Source organism: Sipha flava, unplaced genomic scaffold (assembly GCF_003268045.1).
Source record: "Sipha flava isolate LNK unplaced genomic scaffold, YSA_version1 86_pilon_pilon, whole genome shotgun sequence".
NCBI lineage: Eukaryota > Metazoa > Arthropoda > Insecta > Hemiptera > Aphididae > Sipha > Sipha flava.
The window spans coordinates 1,023,444-1,047,409 of NW_020273628.1; the positions used below are offsets into that span (position 1 = coordinate 1,023,444).

Below are 23,966 nucleotides of genomic sequence, written 5' to 3' on the forward strand. Positions count from 1 at the left end.
TTTATTATATATATATATATATATATATATATATATATATATATATATAATAAGTAAGCAAAGTGGTCGGTATCTACCCCACCGAAGACGCGGAACGATCTACGACGACAATCATTTCTCGCAGGGCAAACAAGAACAATTCCGAACCGGCCACGAGTGTACGAATACGTTCGCAGCCTTCTGGCTCGCAGTGCGTTTGTAAGCTTCCGACAGGTTTCTTGGCCGGAAAATCGGTTCATCAAACTCCGCAACGCAGTCGAGCGAGTGTAGGTGCCTACACTGCACGCGGCAGTGGTAAACAATTCTAAACAAACGATCATTGTGCCAAACGCAAGCGCGCCAATTTCATCGTAATACACTCCGGAATACGCAACGGTCCCGTTGCGACGGGACGTGACGCACAAATCCGCGGAACGAGACGATCGTATGCAATCCACATCCGACCGGTGGTCTATCACTCTGGGCCGTCGAAAGTCGAATATTTACCGTTTAATAATTATTGTTATCACGTAGGCGATACGATATTATTTCCGTGGCCGGCGGTATTAGGGCATCGCGAGTGTTGGCCACCGGGTTTCCATTGTGCCGTTTCCCGAGTTTCAAGAACGCGATCAAAGCGAAAACCTGACGAGACGAACGGTCGTGAACAATACTGCGACTCGTGCGACGGGGTGCGATATCCACCGGACGCGGGCGCGTTTGCCTCCGAAACCGTCGGGTCCACTCGTAGACGGTACTCGGACGCGGACGCGTGCACCTGGCGGAAACGACGCGACGGCTGTGCGCGGTCAGCTCCAATTTCACCTGATTACTTTTTTCCGATTAACTTGATCAAATTGCATACCAATTAATTATATTGTTGTAGACAATAACATAATCGTACAAACGGATAAGCATGAAAATTAGTAAAAAAAATTTTATATAAGTTTAAATTATTCATTGTGTTTAATTGAATAACTAATATTGTCCAAATAGTTTATAACATTTATAATTATTTATATAACTGTTGGAGATTTATCAATCGATAACTTCAGACTTCAGAAAGTATAGTACATTACAAGATTGTGTCTATTCATCAATTTTAAAATCACGAATTCACAACTATGTTTCTAAATCAAATTGATTTGAGAATCATGCGGCAAAACGGGTCAATGGCGAAACGGGATACGACCCTGTGTGTGCGCGTAAAACTGGTCTCGTCGAACTGTAGACGCTAAACGCAATAGGTTTACATGTACGTTTAGGTTATTTATGAAGTCGGTCCGTGTGTGCACTACGCGGAGCCGACGGAAACGCTACGCCGTGTTGATCGTTATCAATGTACAGCGTACAACAAAGTAAAAGGTTGAATTGATACAGTATTTTAACTGTTTTTTTTTTTTTTTTTTGTTAACTACGTTTTATTTAACACAACAAATAATACGTATCTAATTTCAATCGGTGTTTTACTTAACGGTTCTGATCGACTAGATATATAAACAAGTGTTTAAACAGAACCGTACAATTATTTGTTGATCAATAATTGGTATTTTCGCAAATGTTATCAAACCGTTCTACCTTCTTACGACTTCGCGGTGGATATTGTTTTAATCAATCACTTACTTATTATACGATAACCAATATAACTTTGATGATTTATAACTCTTAGTTGTAGACAGTAGGCCTTGAACATTTTAATCCAGTTAGAATTAAACTACTGTCTGATTATATATTTTATTATTCATAATTAAACTTCCAAATATTAATTAATTATACAAAGAATAGGCATTTTATTTTTTCAATTCCAATAGTGCGTTTATTTTAATAAACGCCTGACGGTATGTATATATTTCCAAAGCTCAGTACAGTTATACTTTATTCAACTAAAGTTATTTAATTTCGCTAATTGATCGTTAATAATCGCGCCAACTAATTCTCTACAAAAAAAAAAAAAGATTTGTTTTTAATTTAGCTCGTTCGAATTGTTCGGTTGTAAAAATTGTAGCGCGCGTAGCATCCTCGCACAAAATTTATAATAGAATAAAAACAATTTGCAACACATAAAGATCTTTATCTATGTCGTAGCATTTTTATTATTATTAACGGCAAAGCACAGATAATGTTATTTCCTATGCAGTGTAACATTTTCGGAATTCAGACATAAATATAAAGACAGTAAAATCAACCCGCGCAAAACAATGTCGGCCGTTGTATACATTTCACTTTTAGTGTGACTACGTCCTTATTTATATTATAAAAAAATTAACGCCTTTTATCCAATTATTATGTTCATGTTGATCATGCAATTAAAATTTAATGGGTAAAACATTATTAGAAAATTAAAAATAATATCAGCTGCAATCGTAATATTGAATGAGGAATTAAAACCATAATAACCCTTATCCCTCTCTGAACGTTATCATCTCGTGTGCTCAACACTCTACATGTAGTACTAAACCAGTCTCATCATCAAAACTTTCAGGTCAAAAATTGTACCTTTCTATCACTACAGCTTACTTTACGTTCATTCCATAACCATTATAATCCTTTAGACGTCACACTGTCCAGATTTCAAAGGCATTGCTTCTCAGCTTCTGCTTGCGACTAATTTTAAAGCGTCTGAACTACTCATTGCCGTGTTGTGCCGCATACTGTTGGTTATTTCCTTTATTTTCCTTTAAAACGTCCATATAACGGCTATAAAATTACTGAAATGTTGTTAAAACCTTGATATAAATTTGTTTCTTTCTTATATCCAATTAATCAAAAATCCAGATATTTTTAGACGTTATCCCATTCCTTGAGAAACTATCATTAAAATATAGTAACAATAAATAGCTAATGCATTTTTTTTTAATGAATTATTTTCAAGGTAATCCTATGGATCCAAAGTAAAATTATTTAAATCATATATTCAATATATTTTGATTATAACGATTGAAATCGAAATCAAGAGCAAAAAGAAATATCAGATCTAACCGTTCTTATTTAAGCATACTACAAATTTAAACGATTTGAGAAATAGTGGTGTTGAATAATAAGACCTTATTATGCGAATATTACTTGAAACTTAGATTTACCACGTAAAATATATAAAATATACAACAATTAACTAGTTATACACTCACACCTACAAATTATTGATATATAAACGACTAATTAACTCATATATACACCTAGAAAACCCTTTATCAATCCTTAATTCCGTGATCATTTGACTTAATGAGACATAATAAGTATGGAAAATTAGTTATTCATTTTAAATATAATGCTTTTATTTACATTAAATTTAGCTTTGTGAGTGTAAGGTATAATATTGAATCATAAACAACAATTAAAGAATAAAAGTATAAATACATTTTCTAACAACCCGAATTTCATATTGATTCAACAGATTTAATTATGTATTTATTTAATTATTAAACTTTAGAATTTCTAAAATTATATTAATATAATATGTAATTACACGTGTACCCATGATATGGGTATTTCGAAATAAAAAAAATGTTAATTAATTATTTAAATTAAAATTAGATGAAATTTTTGAAATATATACGTAATTTGTCAATTTAAGTTTTTTAGTAAACAATTTGTGAAAGCCAAATTTTTGGCAATAAAAGTGTGATTATTTTTTTAATTATAATTTTTCCCTTTTTGAATTAAAATGTATCAAACAGATGTTCAGATACAAACATGACATTTATATATGAATTTGCCCAAACTTAACACTTGGAATTAAATTCTCTCTCTCTCTCTCTCTCTCTCTCTCCAATAAAACTAATTTAATTAATTATAGTTGTGCTTTAATTATTGGTTGATATTTAAATTAGAATCACTGTTAAAGTGCGTTAGAAAATATATTACGCAGAGTAAAAAAATAAAAAAAAAAAGGCAGAAAATGCTTAAATAGAAATTTTAAACTTATCTTCACTTAACTTGGAACTATATTGTTTTAAATTTGAGTGTGAAAATGACTATTAAGGAATAATTTTTTCGAATGGTAAGCAGTATACCCACAAAGGTAGTAATGTTTTGTTATTTTGTTCGTTATTTTTTATATTTTTAATTTTCGACGAAAACTGATGGAAAATTCGATAAATGATCACCTAGTACAATTTATTCGTACAATTCCCTGCAATACTTGTAAAGAAATGCTGAATTTTATAGAAATTTTTTACTTTCTCGAAACATATTTCCAAAAGAAAGAAAATAGAGTAAAAAAACAAATCGTTGTAAAATCCAATAATGTTGACTTTCTCCGTTTATGATTTAAAATAAGTCATTTAAAGAATGTATGGTATAGCACGATTCTGCTGTGTGTTTGTACAAAGAATAAAATCAAAAAATCAATTCGAAGACATCGCAGTATGAATAAGAAACTACATACGAATACATACAAGTGCCTAACAATACATGCTTGCACAAAGACACAGATTTGTGTGCTATCTTTGTTGACACAGGCTCATCAGTGCTTATATGTTGTACATAATTATATATATATTTATAAACTGTCGTACTTCGTTTATCTAAGGAGTACCGCTTAAAGTAGTTTAGTTGGTCGCAATGTTACCTTTTCCCGCGATAGTTTTACTGATGTGTTCAAGTTCATTAATGCGCTTATATCTCTTTAGTCGATATTTAAAACGTCAACCTCTACATAGAAAAGACTGTGCACTCAGCAAAGTCTGTGACAAGAATTCTGAATAGTGAACCGAACTCGATGGAGTGACTTTTTAGAAATGCAAATCCATGTTGACGATTTTCAATGTTTTCACTTTAAATTCACGGCAAGTCATTGCTTTTCAAAAACAATTTTTTTTCTACGTCAGCAATCTAATTTCGTTAGATGTCACTATTGAAAACCAATCAATTATACACATGCGTTTAAATGATAAGCAAAAAAAATACGATTCAATTTTCATCCCATTCATAAAGTTAAGATAAAATCGCTGCGTTGTGAAAATTGCTCCTCGATTTTCATCTTAAAAGTTTTTATCCTTCGGCCAGATTGAATAAAATTTATATAAAAATAATAAATCTAGTACTAATTAGATTATTTTAGTATAATATTACCTTCATAACACGATAGAATTAAAGACGTAGAAACGTGATTGCACTACTTAATAATGGGAAAAAATATTAATACATTTTTTTAAAAACCGATTTCTTCGATTGCATCCATAGGCGGTACTACGGGAGGGGCAAGGTAGGCGGCTGCCTCTGTGAGTTCTTACTCTACATATACATTTCAAATATTGGTTGGTAACCCCTCATATTACATGCTTATTTAGAGTCTGCATGGTTGTGAGTAATATCTACAACCGTGAGAGCCATTCATGTAAATATGCTGATAAGATTTTTTGCGTCAACATTTTCAATGTTATTATAATTTATTTTTATCATTGACAAATCATAAACCAATAGTATTACTTTATTATTATTTGTATCACAAACATTTTTTTTTTTTGATTTTATACTTTGATTTGACTTGAGTTTTTAGGATAATATTAATTATAATAAAAATTATGAACACAAACCAAAGTAAAAAAATAAAAACTTTATATGACTTTTTCATACAAGAACCATCATAGGCTCTACGATATGTGCCAGGTGTGCCTTGGTACACCCTAATATGAATAATGCGAATAAAAAAATTGAATAATTACAATTGAGAATATATGTGCATACACATTAATTAAATTTTAGTTTTTTGTAAGTAATATTGCAAGTGTTCAAAATAAGTCTGAAATAATAATTATGTGTATATTTTACCAATTGTTATTTTATATCATTAACGAAGCCTTAATTTTTATAATTTAAATCATAACATGGTCTACATATACGTATTTATAGTCTCTCCTTTATATTTTGAAAAAACAACCAAAAAATGACAGGGAAAACTCAAATGTATCACTCTGGGTCCGCCTTTGAAAACCATCACAGGTAAATTGTAATAAGTTATTATTTTAAAATTGTATAAGATAAAATAATATAAATTTAGGTATTTGTAAGTGTATTATTCATTTTACAAAAGAATCTTATTCAAAATAAGTTAAAATAGTTATCAATAAAGTACCTTTTTTATAGTATTGCTAGTCTAAAAATTTAGACAAAATAGTGTTAATATTTTACTTAAAATATTTCCTGCCCCCCCCCCCCTGTCAAGAGGGTCTAGTACCGTCTATGATTAAATCGCTATACAACTATAAAATAAAGTGGTAAATAAATATTTCAATAAACATAACTCTAAGACAACAGAATTTTTAAAATTTCATCTTAAAAAAATATTCAATCATATTGTATCTAAAATCTTTTAAACACATTTACGTACAGATAAGCTAAACCTTCAGCATACCGTACGATTATAGTATGTTAACATGAACATTAATATTTTCGTAATTTCGTGTTACTGTATACATTATAATATTATCCCAGCCACCTACTACTTCAATAGTTCTTTTTTTAAAAAAAAAAAAACGTTGTTTACAATTATTCGTCTATCGAGTCGTATTTTTTTATCGAACTATTGTTATACACGGACAAACTATCATGTATACCCATAACCCATATATATATATATATATATATATATATATATATATATATACGTATACATATATACCATATATATATATACCCATAGCGTGTTCTGATTTTTTTTTTTTTTTTAAAGATGCGTTCGGGTTCCTGATTAACTAGATATAATATTATAATACGTATAGTATAAAGTTTACTAACGCTTTTACACACACACACACACAAACTTAAGCGCACGCACGTTTACGATGAAAAAAGTTTTCCGAGCACCTGTATACATATTTCTACTCGTGACCTACACACACACATACGCGCAAACGCAGTGAATTAAACCTGACCTTTAAGTTTGAGTGTTATTTTATTATTTTTTTTTTTTTCGTTCCCTGCATCGCGCCGTTATTATATTATCGTTTCCACGCCATCGCGTTGTCGTCTAGGTATTATTAATTATCACCGGTCTTAGTCATCTATCGCCGAGCGATTTAAATCGCCCAACAATACGAAGTATCAACACACACACAACAATATTTGTACTGATAAAACAAAAAAGTTCGGATCGCGTGACGTTTAATATACCGCGGGCGATGACGAGTACTGCAGTACCTCAGTGCACCGTGCACAATAACCCGCGATGGCGGATCCCTTGACGAGCTGTCTGGTGGTCGTCGGTAAACATAAATTAAATTTTCTCGTCCATTAATCTATCTCCGATTCCGGTATGTTGCAGTACAATAATATAGTATGCGTGTTCACGACTGTCTTAAGTGCAGGCATAGGCAGAACGTAGGAGTCCGAGGGGTTGTGTATAAAGGTGTATGTGAATAGAAACGTACTATGGATATACAGTATCAACCGTATTATGCGTACGTCATTATTATTATTATTATCATTAATATTGTTACGTATATTTAAACAAGTAAACATTATGAAAGTTCACTTCTTCCAAACAACTCAATATCGAAGTTAAATACGTACACCTGTTCGCCCCCTCCCCCGCTTCGAAACAATTTTTGATCGCATTATTAAAACATGTACATCTTTCTTACGACCCCTTATTATTTTTCACGTGCAGCGATACAATGTTTATTATCATCTAATTTGCCCGACATTGTGTTTTTCAATCATCGGCATCTACCTGAAAACATTTATAACGGGTCTTTATTCGTATTATGTAATACGAGCTTACTTTTTCGACGCTGGTAGTAGTTGCAATGGGTTATTTTTTTTTCCAACTTCGGACTTTCGACGAAGATTAGCCCTTCGCTAGACGTATCCTTATATAATAACACGTGTCTATTATGAATACGAATTTGATCTTATAATTATTATCAGATTCGGTTTAATCGTTAGATTCGACCCGACAACTCGTTTTTTTTTTTTTTTATTTTATTCTATGTGTGAAGTATCCTTTGAATTTTATAGCAATACCACTTAACTAAAAATTGGGTAGTATTTTTAAGTGCCTTATGATTTTTGTTTATTCTTAATTGCCATTTTAATTGTAACTAATTAATTTTTCAGCTTATTATTAATACGTTCATGTAATTCAACTATTCGCTGGTGTACTCATTCATGATATGCCATACCAACTGGCTTATATAACATAAGCGTCAAAGGTGCAAAGACGGCATATAATTTGCGCCAAAATTAATATTTTATAAAAGTATCATATATAAGTATACTTAAATACTAGATACTCGTATGATATCAATAAAATATAACATACATAAAAATAATTCAAAATAATTATAGTTTTAATAAATCGGTTGATTTTTTTAATCCAACATTTTTTACATATTCTTACCGACTTTTTCACCATATTATTTCTTCCGTTGTACAATTATGTCTTTTTGAGTTATATTTATTTGTTTATTTTTTTGATAGAGAGTCCATAAAATAAATAAATATTTTCACTTTTTAATTTTAATAATACATCAATAACTATATGCATGGAAAATGAACCTTATAAAATTGATCTTCTAAATGTCGATGATATAATTCAACTGCATTTGTACAATTTCATTAACCGAAATTTCAGTCAGTATTTTAGATGAAAATATACTAGAATCAATGAATATTTCTAAAATTTAATCTGTACATTTGTTAATTGTTGGATCTTAAAGTATGATGAACATTAAATCTGCAAAAGCATCAGATACTTCGGTGCACAAAAGAAAATCCAAACAAAATAGGATTTTGGTGCTTTCGTACGATATGATTATTATTCTTTTATCGTTTTCGAACTTATGTCTTCTACCAACTAAATGTTTGCGTACCACACGCACTATCTCATCTTCATTTTAAAAACTAAATCAGAATTGACGAAAAAAAAATTAGTGTTATGAAACAAACCACTTTTAGGATACTTTAATACAATCCAACCAACTAGCTGTAATTGCATGTGTATTAATAACACATACATCTCGATTAATTTTGCATATGGGATATTACGTTGAACTGACCCTTCTTACCAAAATAATATACAACTAATCGTTTTGATTAAACCATGAAATATTAATCGAATACATTTAAACAATATATAATTCTAAATAGAGGTACTATTATTTTACAGATTTTAATGATTATGAATTTTTATTGTGCTGTTATTTATTTGATGTGTATCATGCGTACTTGTATGTTGATTAAAGTGTTCCTTACGTGTTTCATTGAAATTTTGAAATTTTCACAGCGAATGAGCTTAATGCTTTGAATTATAAATATATTTATCATCTCAATTTTATCGTTGTTTTTGTAACGTTTAAGTTCAATAAAAATTGTTTTTTTTTTCAATTCACGCAAACGTAATTCCTATTTAATTCCATATTCCCCGTGATTAAAAAATACATATTTACACGCTGTGTATACTGTAATATAAATGTGGAAAGTAGCATCGAAGATATAACAAATAATGTCATAAAAATAAAACTCCCGGTCGTTAAGATTGCAAGTCGGACACGATGAATGCTACGCTGGGTAGAATAATCAAAGCTTTTATAGTAGTTTTCGATCACCAGATGGTATCTGTTACATTCAAATCTGTTAAAGAAAGATTTTGAAAATTATATAATATTTTACACATGAACAACTATGACATTTGTGGAAGTTTAGACAAACTTGTACACGGTTAGACGGTTCTCGAAATAATTGTATTTAATGTAACGTACAGACAACGATTATATGATACACTATAAATGCAGCAGTATTTATTAAGCGTACATATTACTTCGGCCCAATGCGTTCCGACAGATATGATTTAATCTTCGAGTTCGTTAAAACAACCATATACATTTTAAACAAAATTGAACGCGCTCAATCTGGATAATTTCAAGCAATAGCACGGCGTCACTACGTGTGTATAGTATATTTTGTGATGAGAACGGACAATAAAATTATATACGGCCCTCGAATGATAAAGTTATAGTCTGGTAATAGTAAAAAAAATCTCTAAATCTTTTGCGTCGTTAAACGTTTGAGTTGGACTTGGGTTATTTTATACCCTCACAGTGTAATTAAATGGTGTTTGCGCAAAAATAAAATTTCACAATACCAACGAAACAGTACTGCGTTACGGCGGTTGTCATTAATCTGATTGAAAATTGTCGGTTCAGTGTACTACGTGGGTGGGTCGATATTGCGCGTACGGTATAATTAAGTGATACACGCATAATTATTGGAAATGCCTTGTTTTTGTTGCCATTGCTCCCTCGAACGTGTACTACAGCGATTATTAATTATACGTCCAAATTGTATACATACGGTCATGATGACAATGGGTAATTATTGTTTCGATACGATGTTATTTCCAGGGCCGAGGACTTGAAGCATTTGCATATTTATCTTGCGCGACCGCGCAAACAGCATAGGAACAGAAACAAACACGTTTCGTGTAATAAGACAACAAGCTTGTCGTGTAGTCATTCGATTACAGTCTGCGAGAAATATTTCGAAAAAACAAAACGGAATCGTCCGTAACACTCTCGGATCGAACATCGGTACTATTTATTGTTGTGCGATATCGACGTTAACATTATTGTTATTTTTCGAACGCGATCGGTAGACGGTTATGCGCAACACCTACGTAAGTCCGTTGATCCGAACGCTAACTAAAGTCACGCGGCACCGTAAATTGTTCATACGGGTGTTAGCGGAACGAGTTCACTAAAAACGATCGTGGACCGTACCGCTGCCATAGATCAAGGATGTGGAACCGCGGATCGATCAACGCGTTCGACGATCGTTTCGCCCCGCGCGAACGCAACAAAGTTCTCGCGGCTTCGCCGAGGACGCGACAAAACCGTCGTCGTCGTGCAAATAGTTCGAGACAACGAATGGGGCGTATCCAGAAATTCCAGAAAAGTACTATTTATACCTCATAACATACTTTTTAATATGAATTTTTTAACTGATTTTTATAAACTGTTATTAATGACAACATTTTTATACCTAAAAATAAATAAAACACTAATTTCACAGATCCGTTAAACCAAAAATAAAAAATATATCAAAATAATGAAAATACACATTTAACATTAAAAATATAATAAGTTTACATATATTTACATTCTACATAATAGTAGGTATATAATATGTTAATAAAATAATTATAAAAATAAAAATATACTTTGATGTGTAGGACACAAATTGGCTGGAAATCTTAACGGCTACAAACTATTATATCGTATCTGCTTACAAAAGGTTATTTTAAGTTTTTATTATTATTTATTGGAGTAAAAATCGTTACATTACGAAGTCCTGATTGACAGTATATCGTAATTCATATGGGTATGTTATTATTGTTATAAGCTGTTGTTATATTTATAGACATTACATTATATATTAAGTCTACACTAACCTCGGGCCATTGATATTTGAGTTTTGCGGTCGTTTAACAAATATGTAAAATTAGAACATAAATCTAATATACGTTTTAATATAATACGCTCAAGAGGGGGGGGGGCATCCTTTGGATCCGCCACTGGAAAACGGGGTACGTTTGTCGGCGCAGGTTATAGGGCGCCATCTAGCCGACGACCGTTTGTGCGCCGGGTAATCACTCGAAAACCGATGAGTTGTTCCGGGTTTCGCCGCACGAAAACGGTACGACGAGCAACGCTACGAGCGGCGAAATATCTTCGACAACAACGAACGAAAACCGTTGTTATGATCAAACCGTGCTTGTTGTTTTGTTCGAGTCACACGACGTTTTTTCAAGCTAACAATGTATTTTTTACCGATTTTACCATAATGACAATAATTTTTTTCTATTCAACAGATATCAAATCAAATTATTCGTACCGCAAACGTGTTCTATATGTTTTCGAATATCATATTGGATGTAATATCTATGGATTGTAATATCGTACGGAATTCCTTTCGGAAACAATCGAATCGTTTGAAAAGGAAATATTGAAAGGTTCAAATCATTGTTTATATATTTTTTTTTCAAATGACAAAAAACGACGTAAAAAAATGTTTGATTAATATTCGTTTTATACATCTTGTCGATGATACTACCTTTGTGGAGAATGATCATCATTTTTCCAAACGTCATAGCTACAAAAACGTTACAGATGAATTGGACTCACTGGACTACGGAGATTTTTTCAGTTTTGGATACCTCGCTGCGTATTTCACACAATTTTCTTTTTAAAATTAAAACAAAAAAAAAAAAAAAAAAAATCAAAGTTTTACTCAATATCAACCGCTTTTCGAGTATAATTTTGTGATCGATTTAATAAAAAAAAATAAAGAAATATTTTACTCTTCGATCTTTCGGGACGACGATAAAATAGTATTTCATTACAACACATCTCCAAATATCATTCATAAGTAAGTGATTACATTTCATAAATCGTTTGGCCAAAAAATAAAAATAAATAAATAATAATTATAGCATGCAGAAATCTTACTCAATCATCTCATTAACTTGGACATGAAAAGTGTAATGCGATAAATGAAAAACATACAAGAGATATATTTTAGCCGTGTCCAGTATAGTAACTGGGTAAATAAGATAGTATCAATCGGCATTTTAATATCAGGTTATTTATTGTTATAGCCCCCTTAGAAGTACTGCAAACATAACCTTGTATACTTTAATGGATCTTGTGCTTCGGTATGGAAATTTATTTAAATTAAGTAGGGTCGCTGGTCTTTCGCGCACATACTATGTCTTTTCGCGCATATACGCTATACACATTTGAGCCGATTAACATCATGGCAAAACTCTGGGATCGTATATTTATAGCTACTTTACTATACAGCACCGTTTACCATACACTATACGAAAAGACTCGAAAAGACTATCTTATTAATATTTTTAATTTTGTTACACATTTTTTTAAAAGATTAGTGTGCAGACTGGTGGAAAGTTGTTGGGAACTTAAAAACACGAGAAATAAACACTAAATACCCTCTACAAATTTTCGGATAATGAAATGTGATAGGTGGTAGCAGTGCGGTTTGAACGCGTAAGCATATTATATTTATTGATAAACTGACCACTTCACATCAGAAGACCTGCACTTATACGAGTGATGAAGAAGAAACCGTTTTAAATTAATTATATCGTGCGTATGCAATTATGAGAATTTAGTAAATTTAAGGCCAAATTATTTTGAATACGTTATTTTTCTTTTTTTAAACTATATACGAGTATTTTCACTTAAATACACTTTCTTGGTCTGTTAAATAATCTAATAATATATTTTAGGCAATTAGCGGTCTTGTATTCCCGTTCTCCTTGTTATAATGATAATGTGGAGTGATGTTTCAAGTGATCACATCAAAATCCCACGAACGGGTTCAAACAGTTAATGCCAATAATATACTATAAATAATTAAAAGCAATAAAGATTTGAAGTGTATGTTGAGTAAAATTTGGAGGTGTTAAACTTAATTTTAGAGCGAATCCCGTCACTATCGTGGTTACTATTGTAGTACACATATGCGGCTTTCAATTAATTTGTACGAGGCAGACTGTATTTTATACACTGCAGGATGTCGGCATATTACCATGAATAATTATCATATTGTATAGAATAGAATGTATATTTTGAATTCATAGTGCGAAATTATTTCGAACGATAATCATTTTTATTTGGAAATATGGCACGTTTAACATTACGTTAAGTAAATAAGTGTTAATGTTACAAATCATAAAATGTTCATCCCTCTTCTTATAAGACGCAGTGGAATTTGTTAAAGTTTTATTATAAATACGACGGGCTGTAAAAACAAACTGTTAAAAAAGCATGATGCTAATAAAACCATGTTTAATTTTCATATAAATATGGTACAAAAATAAATAAAAACCTTACGTATGTTTTATTTATTACTTAAATGCGTGAGAGACATAATATTGTTTTAACAACTTATCAATAAAATTATCGTTGAGGTAAAAATAGTTATTTCACAACTTTATTATTAACTTATTTTTTCCGAACGAAATACATTTATTATGTAAAATAATGGATTTTTCCAGCCTAAACATTTACTATGCATTTATTTTACAACATAATATAATAACGTTTATGTATACGAAAACACTTTCATATTAAATCTTTTATTGTGTATTTTGTAATTCACGTTGTTGAATCTTAAAGATTTTTAAAACAAATAAAAGCAGTTATGTTTGTACAGCGTTTTAAATATTTTAATATGTAATAATTTCGAAATGAATAATACATGAACATTAACATGATTTGGTTCTTAGTAGATCATACGTTAAACCATACTCTCGACAATCAATAAACACGTTTTATTTTTAACGCGTGCCATCTATTAAAACAGACACACATTGTGCAATGATAATATAATACAATTTTACCAACTGGCAATAATCATGTTAATATAGGTCTCGGATGTATTTAGTTGAAAGGTTTGTATACGTTTTAGAAATGTGCTTATTTTACATTTACTTTTAAAACTGTCAGATGGAAAATTACGGTTGAACGATTGAAGAAAAAGAAAAAATGCACTGTAAATAAAAATTATTGCGCATTAAGTTGCAGCCGATCGAATAAGTTGAAGTCGAACGTTCGTCATCGAAACGAATGTAATTTTCTATCGTACTACATTCGAAAGCGAGGAGGAATGAGGTTTAGTCAATATTAAAAACGAATTTATCGCATGGCTGTTTCGGTAACCGAAATGTGGTGATAAACAGAAGTAACCACTCGTCAAAATATTATTATAATACATAGCGAAGCGGTTTCGGCGGTATCTCAATATTGACACGCCGTGGTCTACGAACCTATGCAGCCGGGAGCTACGTTACCGTAAACATGATCGCTCCGTCGATCTCGCGAAAACAATCCCTGTAGTTGCGAATCAAACGATTTTCCGTTCGGGAAAACGTGCCAAAATCCGTAACAGTCGCGACGGACGTTCTAACCTAACCGCACGACTTCACGTCGTTGTCGGCGAATTTATATTCGTGATGTCAACGGCTTCAGTCTTGATTTCTGAATGTACGTCATTGCCGTCCGATATTTTTCTCGCACAGTAAACCTTCCACCCCTCACTCCCATTTTTTTCAATCCCTGCAAAATACATCCTCGCGTCGATTATTCCTCTCCGAAGATTTGCACGAGTCGTTTTCGCCTGCAATAACATGGCGCGTTACGTGTTTCGTCGGACCCGTGACCGAGAACGATAACTCTCGCACAGCATTTTTTTTTACATTCCCTTCCGACGGTATTATCGCGACGTCGTCTCGTCTTCTCCCTTTTCTCCCGTTTCGCCTGACACTCCGGAGGATCGAATACACGGGTGAAGTTTGCCTTTTCGACGCGTGTTCGTCAAACTATGGTGTATTTGGATTTTCTTTTCTGGGCAAAACTTTCCGATACGGTGCCGACAGCCATTCGACGTGCACGTGACATCCACACTTACGGTTTCCCAGCACCAAACACCCCCTGATATTATTAAACGTGTTTTTCTCCGGTTCTAAGTACAGAACACATGATCGCGAGATTTACGATACGATCACCCTCACGGAGATTGCGTTGCTGGTGTTGTGATGTGTTCTATAGATACATACGATTTCTCGGTGCTGAGATTCGATTGGTATCGCGCGTATAAAACGTGTAATCCAATCGTAGTAAGTTAAGTTTCGATTAAAAACTTATACGTCTGACAGATAAAAGACTTTTGCACAAATGCGCACGGATTCGGTAATCCCCTTCGATGAACGCATACCAAAATATGGTGTGACATACTTTTATTTTCCTCGATCACGTAAACGCATTTCCCCCCCCCCCTCTCCCTCAATTAAAACGGTTATACTTCAGATGATATTATGTTGAAACCGTAAAAATTAATTAATCTTACTCGCACCCGAACGATACCAAAAAGAGAAAACGCTAAACTCTGAAGCCAGTTTTGTTCGGTAATCCACGTTAGCGTTCCGTTTCGGTATTCGTGTACATAAATCATACCGTTGGAAGGATGCCATTTTACCAAGAACGCACAGAATAGGTGAATTAACTGTAAGGGATGTCGCGTACCACTTGTTCATCCCGTGTTCACTCCGTTAGCTAAACCTACACGTACACAAATCCAATTAAAATTTAACATTGCGACCGTACGCTGTGTTCGTGTTATATATCTGTCATGAAAATATACCATGACGAAACAGAGGATGCATATTTACGGGCATTGGAAACATCATGTCACGTCACCACGCCCACAATCATAGGAAACGTCATTATTGAATTAATTTATTTACGAACCACGGTATATTTATTTATATAGATAATAATATTATTGCAACAATAAAATATTGACTGACTGCTAATCCATTGCCGAGAAACGATACGTAATTATAGACCGGCAGTCGGGAATGATATACAATATTAATACTTCAACAACAATTTCTTGTACTGTTATAATGTGTATAATAGGATATTTTATACGTAAGCTCGTAAACAAATAATTGCACACTCCGTTTTACGTACGGTCTTTACTGGTAGTATGGCGTGTGTTGGTTTTCCTAAAAAACCTTTTCAGACATTGTTTGAAACAGTAATAATACACTTTTACTCAAATCGTGTCAGTCTCTATACATTATGACCATTGAAAACCCGTTTAGGTTTCAAGTAGGATCTAATAGGTTATATATTATAAACGGCGTATGGATGGTTAAAAAAAAAATTTAGAAATTATACGGACCTAAAAATAAAGCCAATGATATAGTAAAGTATAAATAAAGGCCGATGTTGCGGTAATGAACACGAATGACCTTTGTGAAGCCGAAGAAAAAAAATTCGTATTTGATCGGAATTTCGTGTGTTACGAAAGTGACAAAAACCGTCATGCGCACTACAATAACGTATTCTTTAATTTCTTCACATTCGTTTAAGCGTGAACAAACGCCGACAAGCGTGACGTATGTGTTGTGTACAACGAAAAATAATTCCCGCGCGAAACATCGCTAGTTCACGAATATTATTGTTGTTACGAATGTTACGAACGTTTAAATCCCACGCGACGTGTGCGGTTGTCCCGTAGTTGTTCCAGATGCGCTTATCTGTCGTGTACGCGAATCGACGACAGCGGACGTGGTACATTGTTTCCCGTGAGATACGCACAAAGTTTTTTGAACCATTCTCTAGGCGCGCCGGGATATTTATGTAAAAAAATCAATATATAAAATAATAATAATCAAAGGACCACGTGAAAAAAACCTAATAGTCTAAGATATTTACACCTAGGTGCGTGTCGTGAAAACGCCGTGAAGAGCAGTGCACTAAATCAGTGGTGTGCGACCTATATGGAGGTCGTCAATAGTTTAACATAAAATGAAAAAGTTATATAATACATATTTATAACGTATATTGTTTTACAAAACTTTATAATTAGATTTTAGAACTTTATAAAACCCTAGTTTTGCACATATATATTTTTATTTTTTTGATGTTTCAGATTTCGGATTGATCAAATTTAGGAAACATTAAAACTGCCTAAAACTAACCATTTACTTCGTACGAAATGACATATTTGTGTACACATTAGGTAAGCGCATGTGATGTATACACTTACGTAATGTTGATAGGAAGGGAGTCGCCTCTTTGAAATAAATTAATCTGAAGGTAGTCGTGGGTCAAAAAAAAAAAAAGGTTGCACACCGGTGCACTTAGTACTCAAAGCACAGCTTGAAAACCGCTGGTATGTATGCAACGTAAGGGACACGTTGAGAATGAAATATTTCCGAAGGCGTGTACTCGCTAGAGCGCCAAACGTTTACGCTCGCGCTGAAAGTAGTTAGTAGCATTGCTTTACGGCACACGTCACGTATGCGTGCGTACAACACGTCTGCATTCGAAAGAGGGGTTGTTTTGTCCGACCCAGCGGGCGCTTTTTGTGATGTTCGCACGGAGCGACGAGGAATGGGTTATTGTTTTCTAAAAGTCGTCCGCACCGAACGCGCGCTACGAGGTCAGGGGAACTGCTGGTGAAAGCGATATTGCTTTAAAACATCAAGTCGTCCGACGTCGTGGGCGTGTGGATAACGCGTTAACATCTCTATACTCGTACGTGTAACACAACCCCTTCGGCAACGGTTTTCTTCCGCGCCCCTCCCACCACCAGCATGTTCGAACGGTTCTGTCAAGACGTGTTTTCACTATCTACGCAATATATTTTAAACGGATAAGTCGACCGAGTGCGTGGGATACAACGATACGGAATGGGGGGGGGGGGGGGTAAAAAAAGCGATTTCGTTATCGTACTTCAAAAGTTTGTAAATCACCCTCAGTCGTAGAAAACCGATTCCGATCTTTCACCACTTCCCCTTCCCACTATCACCACCTCCTGATGATCGTTCGCGTACAGTCGATAGCGAATGCCGCGTGTGCAATACACTGAATACGATCGGTCAAACTACTCGCGGTATCATGTAATCGCTCACGCGCGAACGAATAAACGGATTTGCACACGAACGAATTTTCAATTAAAATCTACCATCCGTTTCCGTATTCAAGGTTAGGCTACAGCTTTTATCGTTATAATTTTACACCGAAAATCCGATTTCGGGCTGACGTCAACTGACGCTGATCACGTTGTGTGTCTAACTCCAGTCATTCTCAAAAGGTGGTCCACCAGCTCCCAGGAGGTCCGATTATTGTGTTCAAAGTAAAAATATCAATCTGTACAGTCTTATTTGGAAGAAATTCCATAAAAAAAAAAAAAAAAAAAGATTTCACTTGTCTAATAAAGTTCGATGCAAAGATAACTACTATTCAAGTAACTTGTAATTAAAAATCGTATTAGATATTTGTGATTATTGCAATACATCACTAAAAACTGTGTTCGTGACTTAATATTGCTTGCGAACCACTGTCTTGCAACACTGTGTAGGATAACGAGCCGGCAAGAGACTACGTAAACAGCGTTACGTTTGTACAGGTACGAATATAATACAGCCAGGATGGAGTACCTACATTTACGGGAGCTTTGGATAACAGATAAGATGTGTTTTCTTTTATTGTTGCTTTTAAACGACTCGAAATAATGTAAAGTTTAAACGATATCATCGCAACAGTTACATCGTAGGTTTTACGTAATCTAGTAACCCGACAATGTTTTTTTAAACGTTTAAAGAAACAATTTGTGATCTTTGATTTACATTGAATTCAACGTAAAATTGATGACAAATCGAAGTGATTCAAAAAACTTACTGATTTGGTGCATTTTTTGGTTCTCGATAGGATGCAAAACCATCCGCAGGATATGACAATATATATATCCGGATATTTACAAAAACGTAAAGCCCTAGAAATGGGTGCACGAGGAACATATAGTCGTAGTATACGAGTATATTAATGGCACGAAGTACCAGAATACAATAATACCGCATCGCGTTTACCGGTCAAGTGCAGCATTCGTGGATCGATATAAAATTTCCTTTCGTTCAAAGACGTGAATAAGTAAAACCATTTAGTTTCTTTGTTGCACAACCGTGTGCATGTACACGTACACGATACATCCTTGTGAACGATGTCACATCGTGTTTAAAACAATGATTCCTTCAAACGCGCACTGATCGGGTTAGGTTTGTCAGGCGCTCTTTACCCGAGTAACTCTTTTTCTATTTTTAATACCGCAGCTCGCGGTCCACTTTAATTAGCCGTGTGCACGTATTGTACACACGTTGCGCACAAAAATATCGGGTGATTTTGTGTTCAAAGTCCTTCGTATGTACCTACATGCGCACGTGAGGAGTTAAATTATTCCACGTCGAATTCGATGGCAAACTTTTCCGCCACTTTTCTTCGCGTTCGGCGTCGGTCTCGGCGGACAGGGTTCAAAACGATAGAAAAATAAACTTACATAAAACCCACCCTTAGTAATAATAATATTACGTTTTTATCGAATGCGCACCACACGTACACGGCACATACTCGTATAGCACTCGGTTTAATGCCACACACGTACATGGGTACAACAAACTACTGCAGTATAGACATTATGCGTACGTACGTACGTAAGTGGTGTCGAATTTCGCACAGTGCATCGGCGCTGAGCCTTTGGCGTTTAAACAATAATTTCCCGAGAAACGTGGACTTTTTTTTTAAACTTTTTTTTAATTACATTAAAACGCGTACATTGTATATCGTACTCTACACGTAGTTACGTTTGGATACTGCACGCACGGCAAGCAGATACCAGGTGTACACAAGTTTATATATTATAAGATTATATACGCGCGTGTTTCCAATTCTCAACAGCTAATTTTCCTATGCAACATTTAAATTAGAAAAAAATGATCCATCATAAGATACTATAAGAACGTAATAGTTATTGTCGCGACTTGAAATATTTCTTTTGTTTTTCTTCTTCTTTCGAATTTAAATGACAACGTTTTCGCAATCGCTATAAATTACAAACGAAACCTTTATTATGATAAAAGTGTTTGGTGTCTGGTAAGAAATTACTTATCAATTATCAATTGATGAAAATTCGAAGTTATTATAATATTCTTCTACCAACACAACGTACAACGGAAGCATTACATAAACATGTTTACTATCACTAAAATCACGCTGTTTACAAAATCGGCGCATCAGATTTACATCACTATATTATTAAGTCGTGTGTTTGATTAAAAAAGATTTTTTTATATTTTATTTGTTTGCAGATAAGAGATACGTAATTTTTTTTTTGTCGATTCGCTCGCGTACACTCGTGTCCACCGCGGTTACCGTCGATAGTAGTTAGCCAGAACACTTATTCACGCATTTATTACCGGGGTGCTGATTATCGATAGGTATAAAATGTATCGAGCGAAATGTAATGTTGTACACGGTACCATTAATGGTTGTACACGTTATAAAATACAGCCGAATGCCGAGCGGAGCCGCAGTCTGCGGCGGGAATGCGAAACATTTGAAATTCAAATTAGCAGTTATCAAATGTGTATTTGAGGTGTGCAACGGTACGGAAAGAATAATTACCGCTTTGAAAACTATTCCCGGTACGCGTTACATGTATCTTATCATCGCACGCTCCATGTAGGTACGCGATATTCCGTACGATGGTATTAAAGATTAAATATACTATAGTGTGATTTATGCGATATCGTAGGATGTTGCACTTCGCGCGCCGAACACCGGTATCCGTGGAAAAGTCGCAGCGCGGGAACATCGAACAATGTTCAATCGAAATCCATATTTTACGTATTTTTAAAAATACCTTTGGCGCGCTTCTGTGTTGTAAGTTTTCCACCGCGAACTACTTCGGACCCCAAGTGATAATGTTATCACGACCTATGCGAATCGTCGTAAACGATTTCGGACAATGAGATTGATTTTTCCGAACGCCGCGGTCGTGAATTTGTCACACATTTTGATGTCAATGAATGTGCGTTCTTCAACGGGAAGGGAAGGAATAAAAAATGAATGTACTTGTTTTCTTTTTGCTAGCGCCATAAATTATTTATAGCTGCCGACGACGACGAATGACGCATATAATCATGCGTGTTCGATCGAGCCCACCGTCGCCGTCACCGCGAGGACGAAAAATCCATAAAGTGACATTTTTTAGTACTTATAAAATAATAAGCGACTACAGTGTTTATTGGCGTAGCGCGGATTGCGACGTCGCAGCGAACTATTTCAGAACATAGTTGTGACACGTCTAATAATAGATAAAAATGTATTATTATTATTTTCGTCCGTGTCGCACGCGTAATCGAATTGAAACAGTTTTTAATAAATCAGATCAGCCGTCAAACGACCGCATACCGTACGTGTTGTCAGAAAACAAATAAATGTTTCGTAATTTTCATAAATTATTTTAAATAGCATTAACAACACCTAATCACCTCGACTATTTGTGCTAGAGAGGTGATTTTGCTAAAAGAGAAACGAAAGCCTGGCTCAGAATATCATTATTTCAGGATGCGTTCAGTTCTACATAAAAATGCATAAAAATAATATACTCTAATAGCTGAAACAGCTGGTCTTTTCCGTGATACATTTCACTGTCCATACCAGAGCCCAAAACCGTTTCGACTTCTGAAAATGCGATTTTCGAAAAAACTTCTCCGAGTGTGCCAGTACATTCCTTTAAAATGTCTAATGAATTGATATGGTAGCTTAGGAGTGGGGGACGTTACACTGCAGTTCATTCTAGGTCCATTCGTAATGTATTTAAAAGTGTTCGTCTACGCCGCATAGCGGTGTACATCTTTAATGATGTACCGCTATGAATAAGAGCTGTACGGCCGTCTATCCGTGAGACTCATGATCGTAAACTTTTAACGGGTCTCGTAGAACAACTGTGTTTTATGACAACTTTATTACATAATTAGGTGGTGTACATATACGTTTTATAATAAAAATGATCTGATGCGACGGAGGTCAAGCAAAAGCCAGTTCGATAACTAAAAATTATTAGCTGCATAATTTTTTAGCCATTTTTCTTATTAGCATATTTGCGCCTTCGATTATATGATCAGAAAGATTAGATTATCCATATGATCCTATACGTTTTGCGTCATCGTTACACGCGTACTGTGTGTAATTTTACTACAAATATCAAATACCTATCATTTCTCGGAACCTCCATGTGCACAATCGTGTAATGCGAAAAACAAAATTAAAACATCGCCCTGGGCGAAATAGTAAACGAGATAATATAACCGCGAAAGCGAATTATTATTTCAAACGGAATAATTTTACAAGCGCAGCTGATCCCGGATGGTAAAGTAAAGAATATTATGCAAACGATAAAAAAAAAAAAAAAAAAAACAATGAATTCCATTACACACAAGTGTATATTGTAAATGTATATAAATATACCTAACTCATTTTAATTTTTTTCGAAAGCTAAAAAACCTTATATTTTTTTTTTTTTTACAAAACTGTTTCAGTGCACATGATGTCCTCTTTGAGTCGTTCAGCAGCTTATACTCTCGAAGAAGGCAGAAATACAAAAAAAAAATTGTGCGTTTGCGTGCGCGTGAGCATTTTGTGTGTGTGTTTGTGTGTGTGTGTGTGTGTGTGTGTGTGTGTGTGTGTGTGTGTGTGTGTGTGTGTGTGTGTGTGTGTGTGTGTGTGTGTGTGTGCGAAAAAATATTGTAGACAAAGCGTGTAGTACAAAAATAATGCGCATATTTTAAATATAATATTTTAATATTACGATCGTACAAGAAATTGTAATACATAGCACCAGTAGCGTTGCGGCGGCCAGATACAGTATAAATACATCAACGACAAAAAAAATAATATATGTGTGTGGTGAAAAAACTTTATGCGGCGTGCGAGACGCTTAGTCCGAGAGCGACAGTCGAAGCCGCTGGTGAGACGGATAATAGAGAAAAGGAGAGTGAGCGAGCGACAGAAGGCGTGTTTGGTGCTCGGAGCGTGCTGCAACTGCTACCGGCGAGCGCGTCCCCGTCGACGAAGCGTGCTGCCCCGCTGCTGGTGCTCCGGCGGCTGCTGGTGCTCCGGCGGCTGCTGGTGCTGCTGCTGCTGCTGCTGCTGCTTACCTCTGGTTGCGTTTCCGACGCGGTTTCCGGTCCGTGCACAGACCGGAACCACCGCGGCCGCTCATCTACGCGGCTCACCACCGGCAGCTACGGTCCGCGGCCACGGCGCGCGGTGGGCGACGCCGACGGCGGCCTCAGCGGTCATCGTGGGCCGCGCGGCTCGGGAACCATCGCCGTGCACCGGTCGCGAACGTTCACGAAGTTGTCGACGGGCTCGCGCGGACGGCGTCGCGGAATTGGTGGACGGGACGGAGACGACGCGACGCACGGGTGCCTTCGCCGTATCGCCCGCCCCGGCGACGACGGCGACCGGCCGAACGGCGATGATCGATTCCGGAACGCAAGCGCCGCGCCCTCTGCTGCTCGGCGACACCTCCGCGCCCGATCTGGACCGCCGCGGATGTGCAGAGAGCGCGTGTATCGGCGGTATCGCCGCGTTCGGGGCGCGTACGGTGAT

The 23,966-nt window shown here is 35.1% G+C and overlaps 1 protein-coding gene across 7 annotated transcripts in view; it reads right to left on the reverse strand.

Moving 5' to 3' along the window:
- Window positions 1-23,966, reverse strand: part of LOC112693404 (potassium voltage-gated channel protein Shaker) — a 169,012-nt gene that overhangs the window by 95,213 nt on the left and 49,833 nt on the right. Inside the window, exon 1 of one of the 7 annotated variants that reach the window (XM_025568453.1) lies at window positions 23,510-23,951. The exons of the other annotated variants lie outside the window; for them this stretch is intronic. Within the exon in view, the coding sequence (XP_025424238.1) occupies window positions 23,510-23,574 (65 nt within the window). The 5' untranslated portion in view covers window positions 23,575-23,951. Of the gene's footprint in view, window positions 1-23,509; window positions 23,952-23,966 lie in introns of those variants that run through there. 7 annotated transcript variants of the gene reach the window in all.